This window comes from Thamnophis elegans, chromosome 15 (genome assembly GCF_009769535.1).
Source record: "Thamnophis elegans isolate rThaEle1 chromosome 15, rThaEle1.pri, whole genome shotgun sequence".
Classification (NCBI taxonomy): domain Eukaryota; kingdom Metazoa; phylum Chordata; class Lepidosauria; order Squamata; family Colubridae; genus Thamnophis; species Thamnophis elegans.
The window spans coordinates 4,566,302-4,582,435 of NC_045555.1; the positions used below are offsets into that span (position 1 = coordinate 4,566,302).

General features: G+C 47.4%; 1 protein-coding gene across 1 annotated transcript in view; it reads right to left on the reverse strand.

Annotated features, from left to right (window-relative positions):
- Window positions 1–6,843: 6,843 nt before the first annotated feature.
- Window positions 6,844–16,134, reverse strand: part of LOC116518682 (agrin-like) — a 171,039-nt gene continuing 161,748 nt past the window's right edge. Inside the window, exon 4 of the mRNA XM_032232198.1 lies at window positions 6,844–6,971. Coding sequence (XP_032088089.1) covers window positions 6,844–6,971 — 128 coding nt within the window. The remainder of the gene's footprint in view (window positions 6,972–16,134) is intronic.

Here is a 16,134-nt window from a genome sequence, read left to right on the forward strand (position 1 = left end):
CTTGATCATGTAATCAGCTAAGCTGGCATAGAGCACTTTCCCATTTACATTGCAAATGAAGCAGAGGTGATGCTGTTCTTTTTTTAAATTTCGGAGGCTGGGGGGAGTGGGGTTGGGGGGGGAGAGAGAAGGGAAGCCAGGTAAGGCAAATCTAAAAAAAAAACAAAAACCCCACCATCTCGAAATAGCAGCCAGCCAGCTATCCAGGGCATGGGTCTCGCTTAGATCTTTCCTGGATGCAGGGTACGCAATTTATATTCTGTCGCGCAAAGCCCTGGGCTAGACGCGTGTACCTGTTTGATCTCGTACTTTCCTGCCACGAAACCCCAGACCTAAAACTCCTGCCTAGCTGTTCACACTTCAGCACCGTGTTTCCACACCTTTGGAAATTTGCATGCTTCTTCCCCCCTGGCGCTGAGTCAGGGGCTCAGCAATGCCAGGGAGAAAAAAATAACGTGTCGGGAATAGAACCTGCTGTATATAACTCAAGCTATTCCTTCCCATTTATTTTCGCCCGGCGCCGGATCACAAGGTGTTTCCCGTCGACAGCACCTTTTATTTTTGAGCTGCAGAGGCAGAGGAACTGAGTTGGAAGGGACCTTTGGAGGTCATCCAGTCCAACCCCCCAAAACAGGAGACTCTACACCGTTTCCGAAAGATGGCAGCCTCTTCTTGAAAGCTTCCAGGGATGAGGCTCCCACAACATCTGGCTAACAGAGGAATAACAGAATAACAGAGTTGGAAGGGACCTTGGAGGTCATCTAGTCCAACCCCAAAAGGCAGGAGACTCTACACCGTTTCTGACAGATGGCAGCCTCTTCTTGAAAGCTTCCAGGGATGAAGCACCCACAACGTCTGGCTAACAGAAGAATAACAGAATAACGGAGTTGGAAGGGACCTTGGAGGTCATCTAGTCCAACCCCAAAAGGCAGGAGATTCTACACTGTTTCTGACAGATGGCAGCCTCTTCTTGAAAGCTTCCAGGGATGAAGCGCCCACAACGTCTGGCTAACAGAAGAATAACAGAATAACGGAGTTGGAAGGGACCTTGGAGGTCATCTAGTCCAACCCCCCAAAACAGGAGAGTCTACACCGTTTCTGACAGATGGTAGCTTCTTCTTGAAAGCTTCCAGGGATGAAGCGCCCACAACTTCTGGCTAACAGAAGAATAACAGAATAACAGAGTTGGAAGGGACCTTGGAGGTCATCTAGTCCAACCCCAAAAGGCAGGAGACTCTACACTGTTTCTGACAAATGGCAGCCTCTTCTTGAAAGCTTCCAGGGATGAAGCTCCCACAACGTCTGGCTAACAGAAGAATAACAGAAAAACATAGTTGGAAGGGACCTTGAAGGTCATCTAGTCCAACCCCCCCCCAAGCAGGAGGCCCTACACTATTTCTGACAAATGCAGTCCAGTCTCCTTGTCGTCGTCTTCTTCTTTTTTTTTGGTATAAAGTTTTGTATTTTTCCCATAACAAATCTTATATCTTTAATCAAACAGGGTGTCATCTGAGTACATTTTTCGTGCCATCATATTTAACATTTGCTATCATATGAATATATTTTTATTTTTATCTTTCCCTTTCCCTTTCAATTACTTTTCAATTCAACTCCTCCCCTATAAATCTCCCTGGCGTATTAAATTGTATAGCTCTTTTTACCTCTATTCATTTTCTATCCAATGATAAAATCGCCCCATATATTATAATACCCCAATGCTCCCCTCTCTTTAATTTTCAGTGTTAATCTATTCATTTCTGCACAATCTAGTTTTTTTTAATTACCTCTCCCTCAGAAGGGATTTTTTCCATTTAGAGAGGGCTGTAAAGCAGGAAGTCTAAGTGCTATTGTCATCTTCCTCCCTCTCTCCCAGTGATTAGAATGCAGTATTACAGGCTAGCTCTGCCCACTGTTAACAGTTCGATCCTGACTGACTGGCTAAAGTCGACTCATCCTTCCAAGGTTTGGTTTAGTTTGGTTTATTGAATTTATATGCCGCCCTTCTCCCAAGGACTCAGGGCGGCGTACAACATTAAAAAAAGAACACATATTACAAAAGTTAAAAAGAATTAAATAGAATATCCCAAACAAACCCAATTCGGATTAACAATAACATTTTTTAAAAAATTCGATTAAAATTAACAATGATCAATAATTTATTTTGTTTTGTTCAGGCCAGGCCGGCTTGCTGGAAAAGCCAACTTTTTAGGGCGCGTCGGAAGGACCGGGGGTCGGGGATTATATGAAGCTCCGTGGGCAGGTCATTCCAGAGGGAAGGGGCTCCCACAGAGAAGGCTCTCCCCCTGGGGGTTGCTAGCCGACACTGTCTGGCTGACGGCACCCTGAGGAGGCCAACTCTGTGGGATCGCACTGGACGGTGGGAAGCTACTGGTGGCAGTAGGTGGTCTCGCAGGTATCCTGGGCCTAAGCCATGGAGCGCTTTAAAGGTCATAATTAGTACCTTGAATCGCACCCGGAAGACAACCGGCAACCAGTGTAGGCCGCCTAAAAGAGGCGCAACATGGGACCACCTAGGTCTGTTAGGTGGGTAAAATCAGTACCCAGATTGTTGGGGGCAAGAGGCTGACTCTGTAAACCGCTTAGAGAGAGCTGTGAAGCACTGTGAAGCGGTATATAAGTCGAAGTGCCCTTCCTTCCTTCCTTCCTTCCTTCCTTCCTTCCTTCCTTCCTTCCTTCCTTCCTTCCTTCCTGGTGGTTAGAATACAGTATTGCAGGCTAACTTTGCCCACTGCCAGCAGTTCGATCCTGATCAACTGGCTCAAGGTTGACTCAGCCCTCCTTCCTTCCTTCCTTCCTTCCTTCCTTCCTTTCCTCCCTCCCTCCCTCCTAGTGGTTAGGAATACAGTATTGCAGGCTAACTCTGCCCACTGCCTGCAGTTCGATCCTGATCAACTGGCTCAAGGTTGACTCAGCCCTTCTTCCTTCCTTCCTTCCTTCCTTCCTTCCTTAATTCCTTCCTTCCTTCCTTCCTTTCCTCCCTCCCTCCCTCCTAGTGGTTAGGAATACAGTATTGCAGGCTAACTCTGCCCACTGCCTGCAGTTCGATCCTGATCAACTGGCTCAAGGTTGACTCAGCCCTTCTTCCTTCCTTCCTTCCTTCCTTCCTTCCTTCCTTCCTTAATTCCTTCCTTCCTTCCTTCCTTAATTCCTTCCTTCCTTCCTTCCTAGTGGTTAGAATACAGTATTGCAGGCTAACTTTACCCACTAGCAGCAGTTCAATCCTGACCGACTGGCTCAAGGTTGACTCAGCCTTCCATCCTTCCGAGATGGGTAAAATGAGGACCCAGATTGTTGGGGGCAAGAGATGCTGACTCTGTAAACCGCTTAGAGAGGGTTATTAAAGCTCTATAAAGCAGTATATAAGTCTATTACTACCTTCCTTCCTTCCCTCCCTCCCAGTGATTAGAATGCAGTATTACAGGCTAACTCTGCCCACTGTTAGCAGTTCGATCCTGACCGACTGGCTCCAGGTCAACTCAGTCTTCCGAGGTGGGTAAAACGAGGACACAGATTGTGAGGGGCGGTGGGGGCAAAAGGCTGACTCTGTAAACCGCTTAGAGAAAGCTATAAAGCACTATAAAGTGGCCTATAAATCTAAGGGCTTACTGCTATTGCTATACTGGTGGCTGAATTCAGCATGGAAGCATGGATTGAAGAACTTAAGGAAGGATGTGTGTGTGGTGGTGGTGGGGGGAATAAATAAATAAAGCCAAGCTGGACGATCTCACCATTAGCTGTTATTGCTAATTTTACCATCTGCGTGAGAAGGTGATGTTTTCCCTTTTTTTTTTCCTTTTTCGCATGGCTCCCACTTGGTCTGACCTGCCACTTAGATATCCCCGTTAATGTGCCTTGCAAACCTGGGGAGTGGGTGGGAGGGTATATATTTCCCCTCCGTGTGGGTGAGAGCACGATTCAAAGACCTCCCCCCCCTCCTCTCGTTTGGGGTTTGGGGGTATTTTTGTGCATTCTTCCCAAGTTACTGATTTGATTAGAAACGATTAGCATATCGTGTAGGGGATTTCACATTTCTGTAGACAGAAATGCAGAGATACTCCGGGAGGGAAGGAGAGATTGCCGTATATAATATCGGTGGAAAAACAATTTTTTTAAAAAAAGAAAAAAGAAGAAAAAGTATGAAAAATCATAAAGGGGAAAGGGAGAAGAAGAAGAAAGCATTGCCAGTGGTTCATTTACACTTCAATACATGGATATTTGGCTCCAGCTGCCTGGAGAATTTAAGCTCATATACATGGCAACAATACACTACTAAGAGACTAATATTGTCAAATAAAAAAAACCCCGAACTCTCTTTCTCTTCTGCCCAATATCTAAAAGCAATTTATCATTTTTATGAAGCTCTGCAGACCGGCTCTTTCTGGGCTTTTCTTTAAAGAAAGGGGGGGGGGGGAAACCCTAGCAGACAAATTCCTCCCCCCCCCAAAAAAAAGGGAGAGAAGAGAAGGGAAGCGATGAGCATTTAAAAATGCAGAGAGTTGGTTGTGATTTCCCCCCCTTCCTTCCTTCCTTCCTTCCTTCCTTCCTTCCTTCCTTCCTTCCTTCCTTCCTTCCTTCTTCCTCCTCCTCAAACTCCACTCCTTTCAAGCACTGATGATGTTCCCTAGTTGGGTAATGCGACATCTGCAAGAAAACAACCAAGCTCAGAGAGTACAAATCATGACCCGTCAAAACCGCAGTCCACTAAAGCGCGCCCGATTAAAGCGCGTACCTGACGTCATCAGCAGCGCGACAAATACGACCGCGGGAAAAAAAAGGGCGCTTTAAAAAGCGCTTTTAAAGCAAGCCGATTCACATAAAGGTAAGGGTTAGGGTTAGGGTTAGGTTAAGGGTTAGGGTTAGGTTTAGGGTTACATTAAGCGTTAGGGTTAGGTTTAGGGTTAGGTTAAGGGTTAGCGTTAGGTTTAGCGTTAGGTTAAGGGTTAGGTATAGGGTTAGGTTTAGGGTTAGGTTTAGGGTTAGGTTTAGGGTTAGGTTTAGGGTTAGGTTTAGGGTTAGGTTTAGGGTTAGGTTTGGGGGGGGTTAGGTTTAGATTTACCCTTTAATTTTAAGTTTACCGCTCACAGCGTGCTGTTTTCGTCGCGCTGTGATGATGTCACGTACGCACTTTCGTCGAGCGCGCTTTAGTCTACCGCGGTTTTGTGGTGGAACCGTACAAATTACCCCACAGTCCTCCTCCTCTCCTCTTTCCACAAACCCCATTCCCTTCTGGAACTGATGACATTCCCTAGTTTGGTAATGAAACATCTGTAAGAAAAAAAACTAAGAACAGAGAGCATCAAGGAATCCACAGTCCTCCTCCTCTCCTCTTTCCACAAACCCCACTTCTCCCTTCTGGAACTGATGACATTCCCTAGTTGGGTAATGAAACGTCTGCAAGAAAAAAGCTCAGAGAGCACAAATTACCCCACAGTCTTCCTCCTCCTCTTTCCACAAACTCCACTCCCTTCTAACACTGATGATGTTACCTAGTTGGGTAATGAAACGTCTGCAAGAAAACTACTCTTAAAGCTACAAACATTCTCTTCTATTGATATTATGGAATAATCACAGGAATGTCTGGGCCATCTAACACGCATTCCTCCCCCTCCTCCCCCCCTTCCTCCTCCTCCTCCTCGGCCCCATTTTTCAAGACTTCAGCTGAAATTGTAGCACATTAGTGAACTGTCAGTCAAAGGGACAGAAGGAGCTTCTCCCTGCGGGAGAAAAAAAAGCTTGTTTGCCCAAGACGTGTTCGAAGGAGATGTCTTCCCTTTCCCATTTCTCCAGGAACGGAAAATCAAATATTAGATCTGGCCAGCTCAAGAGTGAGAGCAGTTGGCTTTGCAAATTATTTCCTGGTTTAGCCCCGAATCTTTTACATGAAGGGGTGGGGATCAGATCGTGGGGCGCAACTGTTGTGGCCCGCCAGCAGCTGGCGGAAGTGGCAACAGACTCGGACAGTGAGGAGGTCAGGGGGGGACGGGGACATGGGCCAGTCCTGGAGTCTGGGGAAGGCTCGGATGAGAGCTGAGTCGGAGGCAGAGAGGGGGCCAGAGCCCTCTGACAGTTATCAGCTGCCTTCGGAGTCAGACATCAGTGGGGCAGAAGAACAGCTGGAGCCTGTTCCCAGTGTGAGTTGCCAGAAGAAGGGAATAGCTAAAGAACAGGGGTCGACTTGGGAGGAAGGCCACAGGTGGATGGTGAATGGCCCCTCCCAGAGGGAATAAAAGAGGAGCGAAAGGGGAGTGGAGTTTGCCAGAGACAATTAGCTCGCTTAATAGGTTTGTGACACTCTGAGATTCCTTGCCAAGTTCTGCAGATACCGGCCTGGCAGCTCTCCAAGCCAGATAAGGTCTGTGACTGTAAATCCTCCCTTGAAAGGCTTTGCTGGATGTGTGTGAGCAGAATTCACAGTCAATTAATAAAAGGGGTTTTTGTGGGAAGAAGGAGTTTGCTTCAGGCTCTAGGGAAGCCTGGGTCAGAACAGGAGTTGGACTAGATGACCTCCAAGGTCCCTTCCAACTCTGTTTACTGACCAGTGAATCTTCCTAACTGCAGAAGTTATTTATTCGTTCATTCCTGCATCCTTACCAACTGTTGCGGCGTCTGAAAGATATTGGCCTGGCAACACTCCAAGCCTGATAAAGGTCGGTAAGTGTGAACGATCTTGAAAGACTGGGGGAGAGGGAAGACTTGGCTGGAGAGGAATTCACTGTCAATTAAATAAAAGGGGTTTATCGGAACGAGGACTCGGCTTCGTGCTGCTGGGGAAGCCTAGGACAGAACAACAACTGTTTTCACCAAGCATATTTACAGGGGCTGCTAGAAAGCAGCCCCCAAGTGCTCGCTCTTCGCTTTACGAGGTTGCTTCTCCAAATTCAGCACCTTGGACAGGGTCACGTCAATGAATTTAGCAGCTTCTTTAATTTCCCAAGATGCCCTCAGCTGCACTAGGCAGCATGGTGGGAAATTAAAAGCAGGGATGAGATACAGCCTTCCAGGACTGCGGGGGTGTGGAGAAACTCTGCAGAGAAATTCGACAGCGCGCAGTTATGGGGGATGGATGCAAGGAAGGCACCTCCGATTCTGAAGCTGTCCCAAGTTCCTGAATCTTGGGAGCGATTTCGAATTTAGAATAATAAGAATCGGAAGGGACCTCGAAGGTCTTCTAGCCCAACCCCCTGCTTAGGCAGGAAACCCTACACCACTTCAGACAAATGGATATCCAACATATTCTTAAAAACGTCCAGTGTTGGAGTATTCACAACTTCTGGAGGCAAGTTGTTCCCCTGGTTAATTGTTCTAACTGTCAGGAAATTTCTCCTTGGTTCTAAGCTGCTTCTCTCATTTGGTTAGTTTCCATCCATTGCTTCTTGTCCTACCCTCAGGTTTTTTGGAGAATAGCTTGACTCCCTCTTCTTTGGGGCAGCCCCTGAGATATTGGAACAATACTATCATGTCTCCCCATGTCCTCCTTTTCATTCAACTAGACATGCCCAGTTCCTGCAACCGTTCTTCATATGTTTTAGTCTCCAGTTCCCTAATCCTCTTTGTTGCTCTTCTCTGCACTCTTTCCAGAGTCTCCACATCTTTTCTACATTGTGGGGACCAAAACTGAATGCCGTATTCCAAGTGTGGCCTTACCAAGGCCTTATAAAGCGGCATTAATCCTTCACGTGATCTTGATTCTATCCCTCTGTTGATGCAGCCTAGAACTGTGTTGGCTTTTTTGGCAGCTGCTGCACACGGCTGGCTCATATTTAAACGGTTGTCCACTAGGACTCCAAGATCCCTTCCCACAGTTACTACTATTGAGCAAGGTACCACCTATACTGTACCTGTGCATTTCTTGTTTCTTGCCTAAATGTAGCACCTTACTCTTTTCACCATTCTATTTCGTTTTATTAGATAGTGCCCATCTAAATTTCTTGTCTGGGATAATGTTTAAAAGAGACTGTCTGTCTCTGTCCGTCTGTCTCTCTCCCTCCCCCTCCCCCTCTCACTATAAATGGAGTTTCTATGTATATTAAACCTCCTTCCAATAATGCCTGATGCTTTTCTCGGCTTCAGCTCTGAAGAATTCCCCCAGTTCCCGGCCTGTCTTGGTTTATTAACTGCAAGCTCAGCCACGGGAGGAGAAGAGAAAAGGGAGAGCAAGCTGATGTGTTGTGTGCCACTTCTAGATAATTGGTTTTGAAAGGCTGGCCAGAGCAATCCAGAGGTGGCATGGCATGCTCCTCACAGTCTCGAGTGCTGTAGACCAGGAATGGAGGCTCAAGGACAAGATCGAAAGCCATGCGAAAAGAGTTTTCACCCAATCCAGAAAGTCCGATGATCCATGCTACATTTATTTATGGCCTGAGAGAAGTCACCCCACCCTGACCACCTGGGGTCTCCTTGCAATGTATATTTTGTCTCGAGACTAGTCTTTCTCAGTTTTGGCAACTTTAAGACAAGTGAACTTCAACTTCTGCCGGCTGGGGAATTCTCGGATTTGAAATCCACATACTTCCTGTTGAATGTTAGAAGGAACGTCCTAAAGGTTCATAAATAGGGAAGTTAGGATTTGAGAAGTTAGGATTCCTCTAGGGTAGGGTAGGGTAGGGTAGGGTAGGGTAGGGTAGGGTAGGGTAGAATAGAATGTAGGCTAGGATAGTGTGGAGTAGAATAGAAGGTAGGGTACACTAAGTAGAATAGAAGATATGAAAGGGTAGGGTATGGTATGGTAGTGTAGAATAGAATAGAAGCTAGGGTAGGGTATGGTAGTGTAGAATAAAAGCTAGGGTGGGGTAGGGTAGGGTAGGGTAGAATAGAAGGTAGGGTACAGTAGGGTAGGGTAGAGTAAGTAGAATAGAAGCTAGGGTGGGGTAGGGTAGGGTAGGGTAGAATAGAAGGTAGGGTACAGTAAGGTAGGGTAGAGTAAGTAGAATAGAAGCTAGGGTAGGGTAGGGTAGGGTAGAATAGAAGGTAGGGTACAGTAGGGTAGGGTAGAGTAAGTAGAATAGAAGCTAGGGTGGGGTAGGGTAGGGTAGAATAGAAGGTAGGGTACAGTAAGGTAGGGTAGAGTAAGTAGAATAGAAGCTAGGGTGGGGTGGGGTAGGGTAGGGTAGAATAGAAGGTAGGGTACAGTAGGGTAGGGTAGAGTAAGTAGAATAGAAGCTAGGGTGGGGTAGGGTAGGGTAGGTTAGAATAGAAGGTAGGGTACAGTAGGGTAGGGTAGAGTAAGTAGAATAGAAGCTAGGGTGGGGTAGGGTAGGGTAGAATAGAAGGTAGGGTACAGTAAGGTAGGGTAGAGTAAGTAGAATAGAAGCTAGGGTGGGGTAGGGTAGGGTAGGGTAGGGTAGAATAGAAGGTAGGGTACAGTAGGGTAGGGTAGAGTAAGTAGAATAGAAGCTAGGGTGGGGTAGGGTAGGGTAGGGTAGAATAGAAGGTAGGGTACAGTAAGGTAGGGTAGAGTAAGTAGAATAGAAGCTAGGGTGGGGTAGGGTAGAGTGAGTAGAATAGAAGCTAGGGTGGGGTAGGGTAGGGTAGGGTAGAATAGAAGGTAGGGTACAGTAAGGTAGGGTAGAGTAAGTAGAATAGAAGCTAGGGTGGGGTAGGGTAGGGTAGGGTAGAATAGAAGGTAGGGTACAGTAAGGTAGGGTAGAGTAAGTAGAATAGAAGCTAGGGTGGGGTAGGGTAGGGTATGGTATGGTAGTGTAGAATAGAATAGAAGCTAGGGTAGGGTATGGTAGTGTAGAATAAAAGCTAGGGTGGGGTAGAGTAGCGTAGAATAGAAGGTAGGGTAGGTAGGGTAGAATAGAAGGTAGGGTAGGTAGGGTATAATAGAAGGTAGGGTAGGGTACAGTAGAATAGAATAGAAGATAGGAAAGGGTACGGTAGGGTAGAATAGAATAGAAGCTAGGGTGGGGTAGGGTACAGTAAGTAGAATAGAAGATAGGAAAGGGTAGGGTAGGGTATTGTATGGTAGTATAGAATAGAATAGAAGCTAGGGTAGGGTATGGTAGTGTAGAATAGAAGCTAGGGCGGGGTAGGGTAGAATAGAGTAGAATAGAAGGTAGGGTAGAATAGAAGGTAGGGTACAGTAGGGTAGGGTAGAGTAAGTAGAATAGAAGCTAGGGTGGGGTAGGGTAGGGTATGGTATGGTAGTGTAAAATAGAATAGAAGCTAGGGTAGAGTATGGTAGTGTAGAATAGAAGGTAGGGTGGGCTGGGGTAGAGTAGGATAGAAGGTAGGGTAGGGTACAGTAGAGTAGAATAGAAGATAGGAAAGGATACGGTAGAGTAGGGTAGAATAGAAGCTAGGGTAGGGTAGGGTAGGGTAGAATAGAAGGTAGGGTAGGGTACAGTAGAATAGAAGATAGGAAAGGGTACGGTATGGTAGGGTAGAATAGAATAGAATAGAAGCCAGGGTAGGGTAGGGTAGTGTAGAATAGAATAAGAAATCAGAATAGAACAGAACAGAATAGAATAGAATGACAGAGTTGGAAGGGACCTTGGAGGTCTTCTAATCCAACCCCCTGCTCAAGCAAGAAACCCTGCACTATTTCAGACAAACGGTTGTCCAATCTCTTCTTAAAAACTTACACTGTTGAAGCATCCACCACACCTGGAGACAAGTTCCCAATTAAGTCTGGGATTCTTTCAAAGCTCCAACTGATATTTTTCGGCCGCAGAACAAAATGACAGAATCGCCGAGCGTGGAGTAAAAATGTCTTCCAAGGGACTTTTTCTGGTGTCACTTGGAGCCGTTCGCTTTTGTCGTGAAGATCATTTTAACCCCCCACCCCCGTTCACTCTGTGAGGTCCAAGGCCTGGTGAACCATTTAGTGCTTCTCCAACAAGGCCTGGGCACCTCTCCCTCCCCCCGCCCGGCAGAGCCATGCGGGTGCGCAGGACACAGCTGGGTTGGAAGGCAATGAAAAATGCATGAACGCCAAGCGGGTGACATACGCTTGAGTTACTTCCTCACTCTTCCGGCACCCTATTTACACATGCCGACATCGCTCGGTGGAACCTCAGCAGGGAACCGAGCAAAATCCCCGGTGTTGAAAGGCCATCAGCCCTACGGAAAATGACATTCTCCAGAAATCCATCCTACGTCAACTTCAGACGCACCTGAGATCTGTTCACCCTAGTTCTGTTCATTCTGAGATCTGTTCTGTTCTGTTCACCTGAGATCTGTCGACCCGCTAGTTGCAGGGATGACTAACCTTTTTGTCGTCGCGACACTTGCCCCCACACCAAGCCACCCTGAGCATGCATGCACAACCCCCGGTGTTCCCACACACCCAGAACATGCTTGCGTGATCCCATGTGCTCCCACTGCCCCGTCACGCACATGCGCGCGGTCCCACACTCAATTTTGGGCTTAGCAGAACTCCCTGCAGCCTCCGGGGAGCGAAAATGGGCTAGGGTGGCACGGTGCCACCCCTGCGCCCTACTTCTGGCCTTTTAGGCCTCCCTGCAGCCTCCTGGGAGCAAAAATGGGCTGCAGGGAAGGGAGCGCTGCAGGAGAGAAGAAGGAAAGCAATTGTGAGGGGCTGCATAGTAAATCTATTTGTGTCTTCAATGTAATTTATGCTTCTTGATAAATTGTGTTCTCAATCAGGACAGTTACAGATGGGAGGGGGTTTGAAATAAACAACCAACAGGGTGGTCTTCTTTTTCTTCTTCTTCTTCTTCTTCTTCTTCTTCTTCTTCTTCTTCTTCTTCTTCTTCTTCTTCTCTTTTCTCCTCCTCCTCTCTCCTTTTCTTTCTCTCCTCCTCTCCTTTCTTTTCCTTCTAGCCTCCTCTTATCCTCCTCTTTTTCTCCTCCTCCCCCCTCCTCTCCTTCCACCTGCTGTTCTTCCTTTTCCTCCTCTTCTTCCTCTTTACTCTCCTCCTCCTATCCTTCCGCCTGCTGTTCTTTCTTTTCTTCCTCCTCTTCCTCCTCTTTTCTCCTTCCTCCTGCTGTTCTTCTTTCTTTTCCTCCTCCTCTTCTTCCTCTTTCCTCTCTTCCTCCTCCTTCCCCTCCTGCTCTCCTTCCTCCTGCTGTTCTTCCTTTTCCTCCTCCCCTTCTTTTTCTTCTTTCATCTCCTCCTCTTCTTCTCCTGCTGTTCTTTTTTCTTTTCCTCCTCCTTCTCTTTTTCCTCTCCTCCTCCTCCTCCTCTCCTTCCTACTGCTGTTCTTCCTTTTCATCCTCCTCTTCCCTCTCCTCCTCCTCATCCTTCGTGATGTCAGATGTCAGAACCGGATGTCCAGTCTGCAACTCACAAGAGATTCATGGAAGATGCTACACTAAGTTCTGAATTTGTCAATGGAAAGGGTGAGATCTGATTCGCTCTTTTTGGGATCTCTACTTTCATCCTTCCCAAGCAGGAGGGAGGCTGAAAAAAGGGCCCAGGCCCTTACCGTCTGTCTGTCTGAACCTTGCACCGAGATTTCAAAATCGGGCCATTTTCTGCAGCTAGGAACAAACCCAAGATTCCTAGAAAGCCAGAAGCAGACTGGACACAGCATGGAGCCCATTGCTATGGTGCGCAATCTGTGCTAGGAGATAATTAACTTGCTTAATTACCATTCTAGCGTGGCTTTCTAAATTTGAATACCTATACCATTCTCTCTCTCTATCTCTCTCTCTCCAGAAAGGGAGAGAGGGAGGGTGGGGGAGAGAGGGAGGAGAGAACGGGAGGGAGAGGGAGAGAGAAAGGAAGAGAGGGAGGGTGGGGGTGGGTGGGGAGAGGGATAAAGGAAGAGAGGGAGGGGGAGGAAGGAAGGGAGGGGGAGAGGGGGGGAGAGAGGGCAGATGCGAGGGGAAAGGGAGGGAGGGAGGGGGAGGGAGGGAGAGGGGGAGAGAGAGTGAGAAAGGAAAAGAGGGAGGGAGACGGAGGGAGAGGGGGAGAAGGAGAGAGAGGGGTGAGAGAGAGTGAGAAAGGAAGAGAGAGAGGGAGAGGGGGGAGAGAGGGAGAGGGAGGGAGAGGGGGGATAGAGGGAGAATGAGAGAGGGAGGGAGAGGGAGAGAAGAAAAACAGCGCACTGGGAACAGGCTCCAGCTGTTCTTCTGCCTCACTGATGTCTGACTCCGAAGGCAGCTGATAACTGGCATACAACCCTGTTTCCCTCTCTGCCTCCGAGCCCTCATCCGAGCCTTCCCCAGACTCCAGTACTGGTCCATCTCCCCCCCCCAACCTCCTCACTGTCCGAATCTGCTGCCAGCTCCGCTGGTTGGGCCACAGCAGGATCATTGCAAGCTTAAACTCTCTACAAGAACCTAAACTACTAACGGCCCACGCAAATTAACAGTTGATAAGAGTGGGTGGAATTGAAGACACGGATCTCTTGTGGGCACAAAGGGATTCGTGACCGATGGCACATTTGATGCCTCCCTCAGGCTCAGCCTGGTCCTCTCCTCCGGAATTCCTACTTTCATCCGAGGCCGTAACAAACTCAATGACATCAGTCCATCTTTTCTAACTGTTTAGCTCTTGCCTTCCTCATTAAGCCAATCTCTTCCCTTCTTTCTGTGTCTTGATCCAATCCATCCCCGCCCTTCCGTCTTCGCTCCCATCTTATTACCTCCTACCCCTGTTCTCTTCCCTTTCCTCCCCCCACATACATCCTCCCTTCTCCTCCCCGTTAACGTATTAATTCATTCTGTTTATTATTTATTTCCGTTCCTTTCCAAGCAGCAATCTTCCATATGCCACGGTCAACACCAGATGGTCCCATAAATATTGATCTCCACCCACTGGCCCACCCCACATTTTAGCGAGTTAAGAGAAAGTGCAGACCACTTCGTCTCCATCGCGCCAACACAGGGGGGAAATCCTCCCAGTATGGCCTGATTCTGTAGGGGACAATTGTTGTTGGTTCTGCGAACCGATAGTAAAAAATACCCGTTTCCAAGAATCGCATGACTGAGCTGTGAGCCATGTAATTGTCGGAAGGCTTTCCCCCGCTTTTTAAACATTATCCCAGACAAGAATCTAGATGGGCACTATCTAATAAAATGAAATTAAGTGGTGAAAAGAGTAAGGTGCTACATTTAGACAAGAAAAACAAAATGCACAGGGACAGTATACGTGGTACCTTGCTCAATAGCAGTAACTGTGAGAAGGGATCTTGGAGTCCTAGTGGACAACCGTTTAAATATGAGCCAGCCATGTGCAGCAGCTGCCAAAAAAGCCAACACAGTTCTAGGCTGCATCAACAGAGGAATAGAATCAAGATCACGTGAAGTCTTAATACCACTTTATAAGGCCTTGGTAAGGTCACATTTGGAATACTGCATTCAGTTTTGGTCTCCAGGATGTAGAAAAGATGTGGAAACTCTAGAAAGAGTGCAGAGAAGAGCAACCAAGAGGATTAGGGGACTGGAGGCTAAAGCATATGAAGAACGGTTGCAGGAACTGGGTATGTCTAGTTTAATGAAAAGAAGGACCAGGGGAGACAGGATAGCAGTCTTCCAATATCTCAGGGGTTGCCATAAAGAAGAGGGAGTCAAGCTATTCTCCAAGGCACCTGAGTATAGAACAAGAAGCACTGGGTGGAAACTAATCAGGGAGAGAAGCAACTTAGAACTGAGGAGGAATTTCCTGACAGTGAGAACAATTAATCAGTGGAACAGAATTTGCCTCCAGAAGTTGTGAATGCCCCAACACTGGAAGTCTTTAAGAAGATGTTGGATAAACCTTTGTCTGAAGTGGTATAGGGTTTTCTAACTAGGCAGGGGGTTGGACTAGAAGACCTCCAAGGTCCCTTCCAACTCTGCTATTGTACTGTATTTAAGAGAAGTTATTGCAGCTCCCCATATTGTTACCGGCATCCTATCGACTGGGGAACTACAGGAAAGGAAGGGACTCACTCCGGAGGAGAGCCGATGCATGCTTCAATTAAATGAAGGCCCTGGAGAATTGTCCCACTTACTTTGCTTTGATGTGGGAGGAGCGGGGGGAGTGGGGGGGGGAGCTCAAAATTGGTGGTAGCAGGGATGGGAATCTCCCAAGCTTCCTGAAATGATCTAGAGATTCCCTGTTGCAATAAAGGCAGCCGATGATTCCTGATTAAATAGCAAAACTGCAGGCGAGCCATTAAAAGGCGCAAGTGTTTCTGCTTCGGATTTATTACTTTTCACGAAATGAAATCTTATCTCGGGGTGGCAGGGAAGGCTTTGGATTCTCCGGAAGACAGGAGCAGGAAAGCATCAGGGTCTCTTCCCCCCCACCACAGACCCCAAAAATGCAAGAAAGGAAGGAAATAGAGACAACATGGGCCTGAGTTTCTTCAGGGCACATTATCTCCAACCCCGGGTGATGTTTGGCCCCTCCAAAACAGCAGGTTGGCATCATCCGATTGAGCTCCGAAACGACGCATCTTTGGAGTCCGCGTGAGTTTTCTTTGGCAGCCAAAACTGCTTGCAATGGCAAGAGTTGAGCGTGGCTGGCTGGGCATCATGGGAGTTGGAATTCAACCTCTCTCTCTCTCTCTCTCTGGAAGGCAACACGGAGCAGATGGTTGGGCCTTTGAGAAGCATCCTGTCCAGCTGTTCACTGAAGACTTCTGGAAAGGGATCGCCCGTCACCTCTTGGCGAAGTCAACAGAGATAGAATCAAAGAGTTGGAAGGGACCTTGGAGGTCTTCTAGTCCAACCCTCTGCTTAGGCAGGGAACCCTACACGGCTTCAGACAAACGGTTATCCAACATCTTTTTAAAAACATCCAGTGATGGAACATCCATAACTTCTGGAGGGAAGTTGCTCCACTGATTAATTGTTCCAACTGTCAGGAAATTTCTCCTTAGTTCCAAGTTGCTTCTCTCCTTGATTAGTTTCCATCCGTTGCTTCTTGTCCTGCCTTCTGGTGCTTTTGGAGAATAGCTTGACTCCCTCTTCTTTGTGGCAACCCCTGAAACATTGGAAGACTGCTATCATGTCTCCCCTAGTCCTTCTTTTCACTAAACTAGACATACCCTGTTCCTGCAACCGTTCTTCCTATGTTTTAGCCTCCAGTCCCCTAATCTTCTTAGTTGCTCTTCTCTGCACCCTTTTTAGAGTCTCCACATCTTTTTTTACATCATGGCGACCAAAACTGGATGCAGAATTCCAAGTGTGGCCTTCCCAAGGCCTTATAAAGTG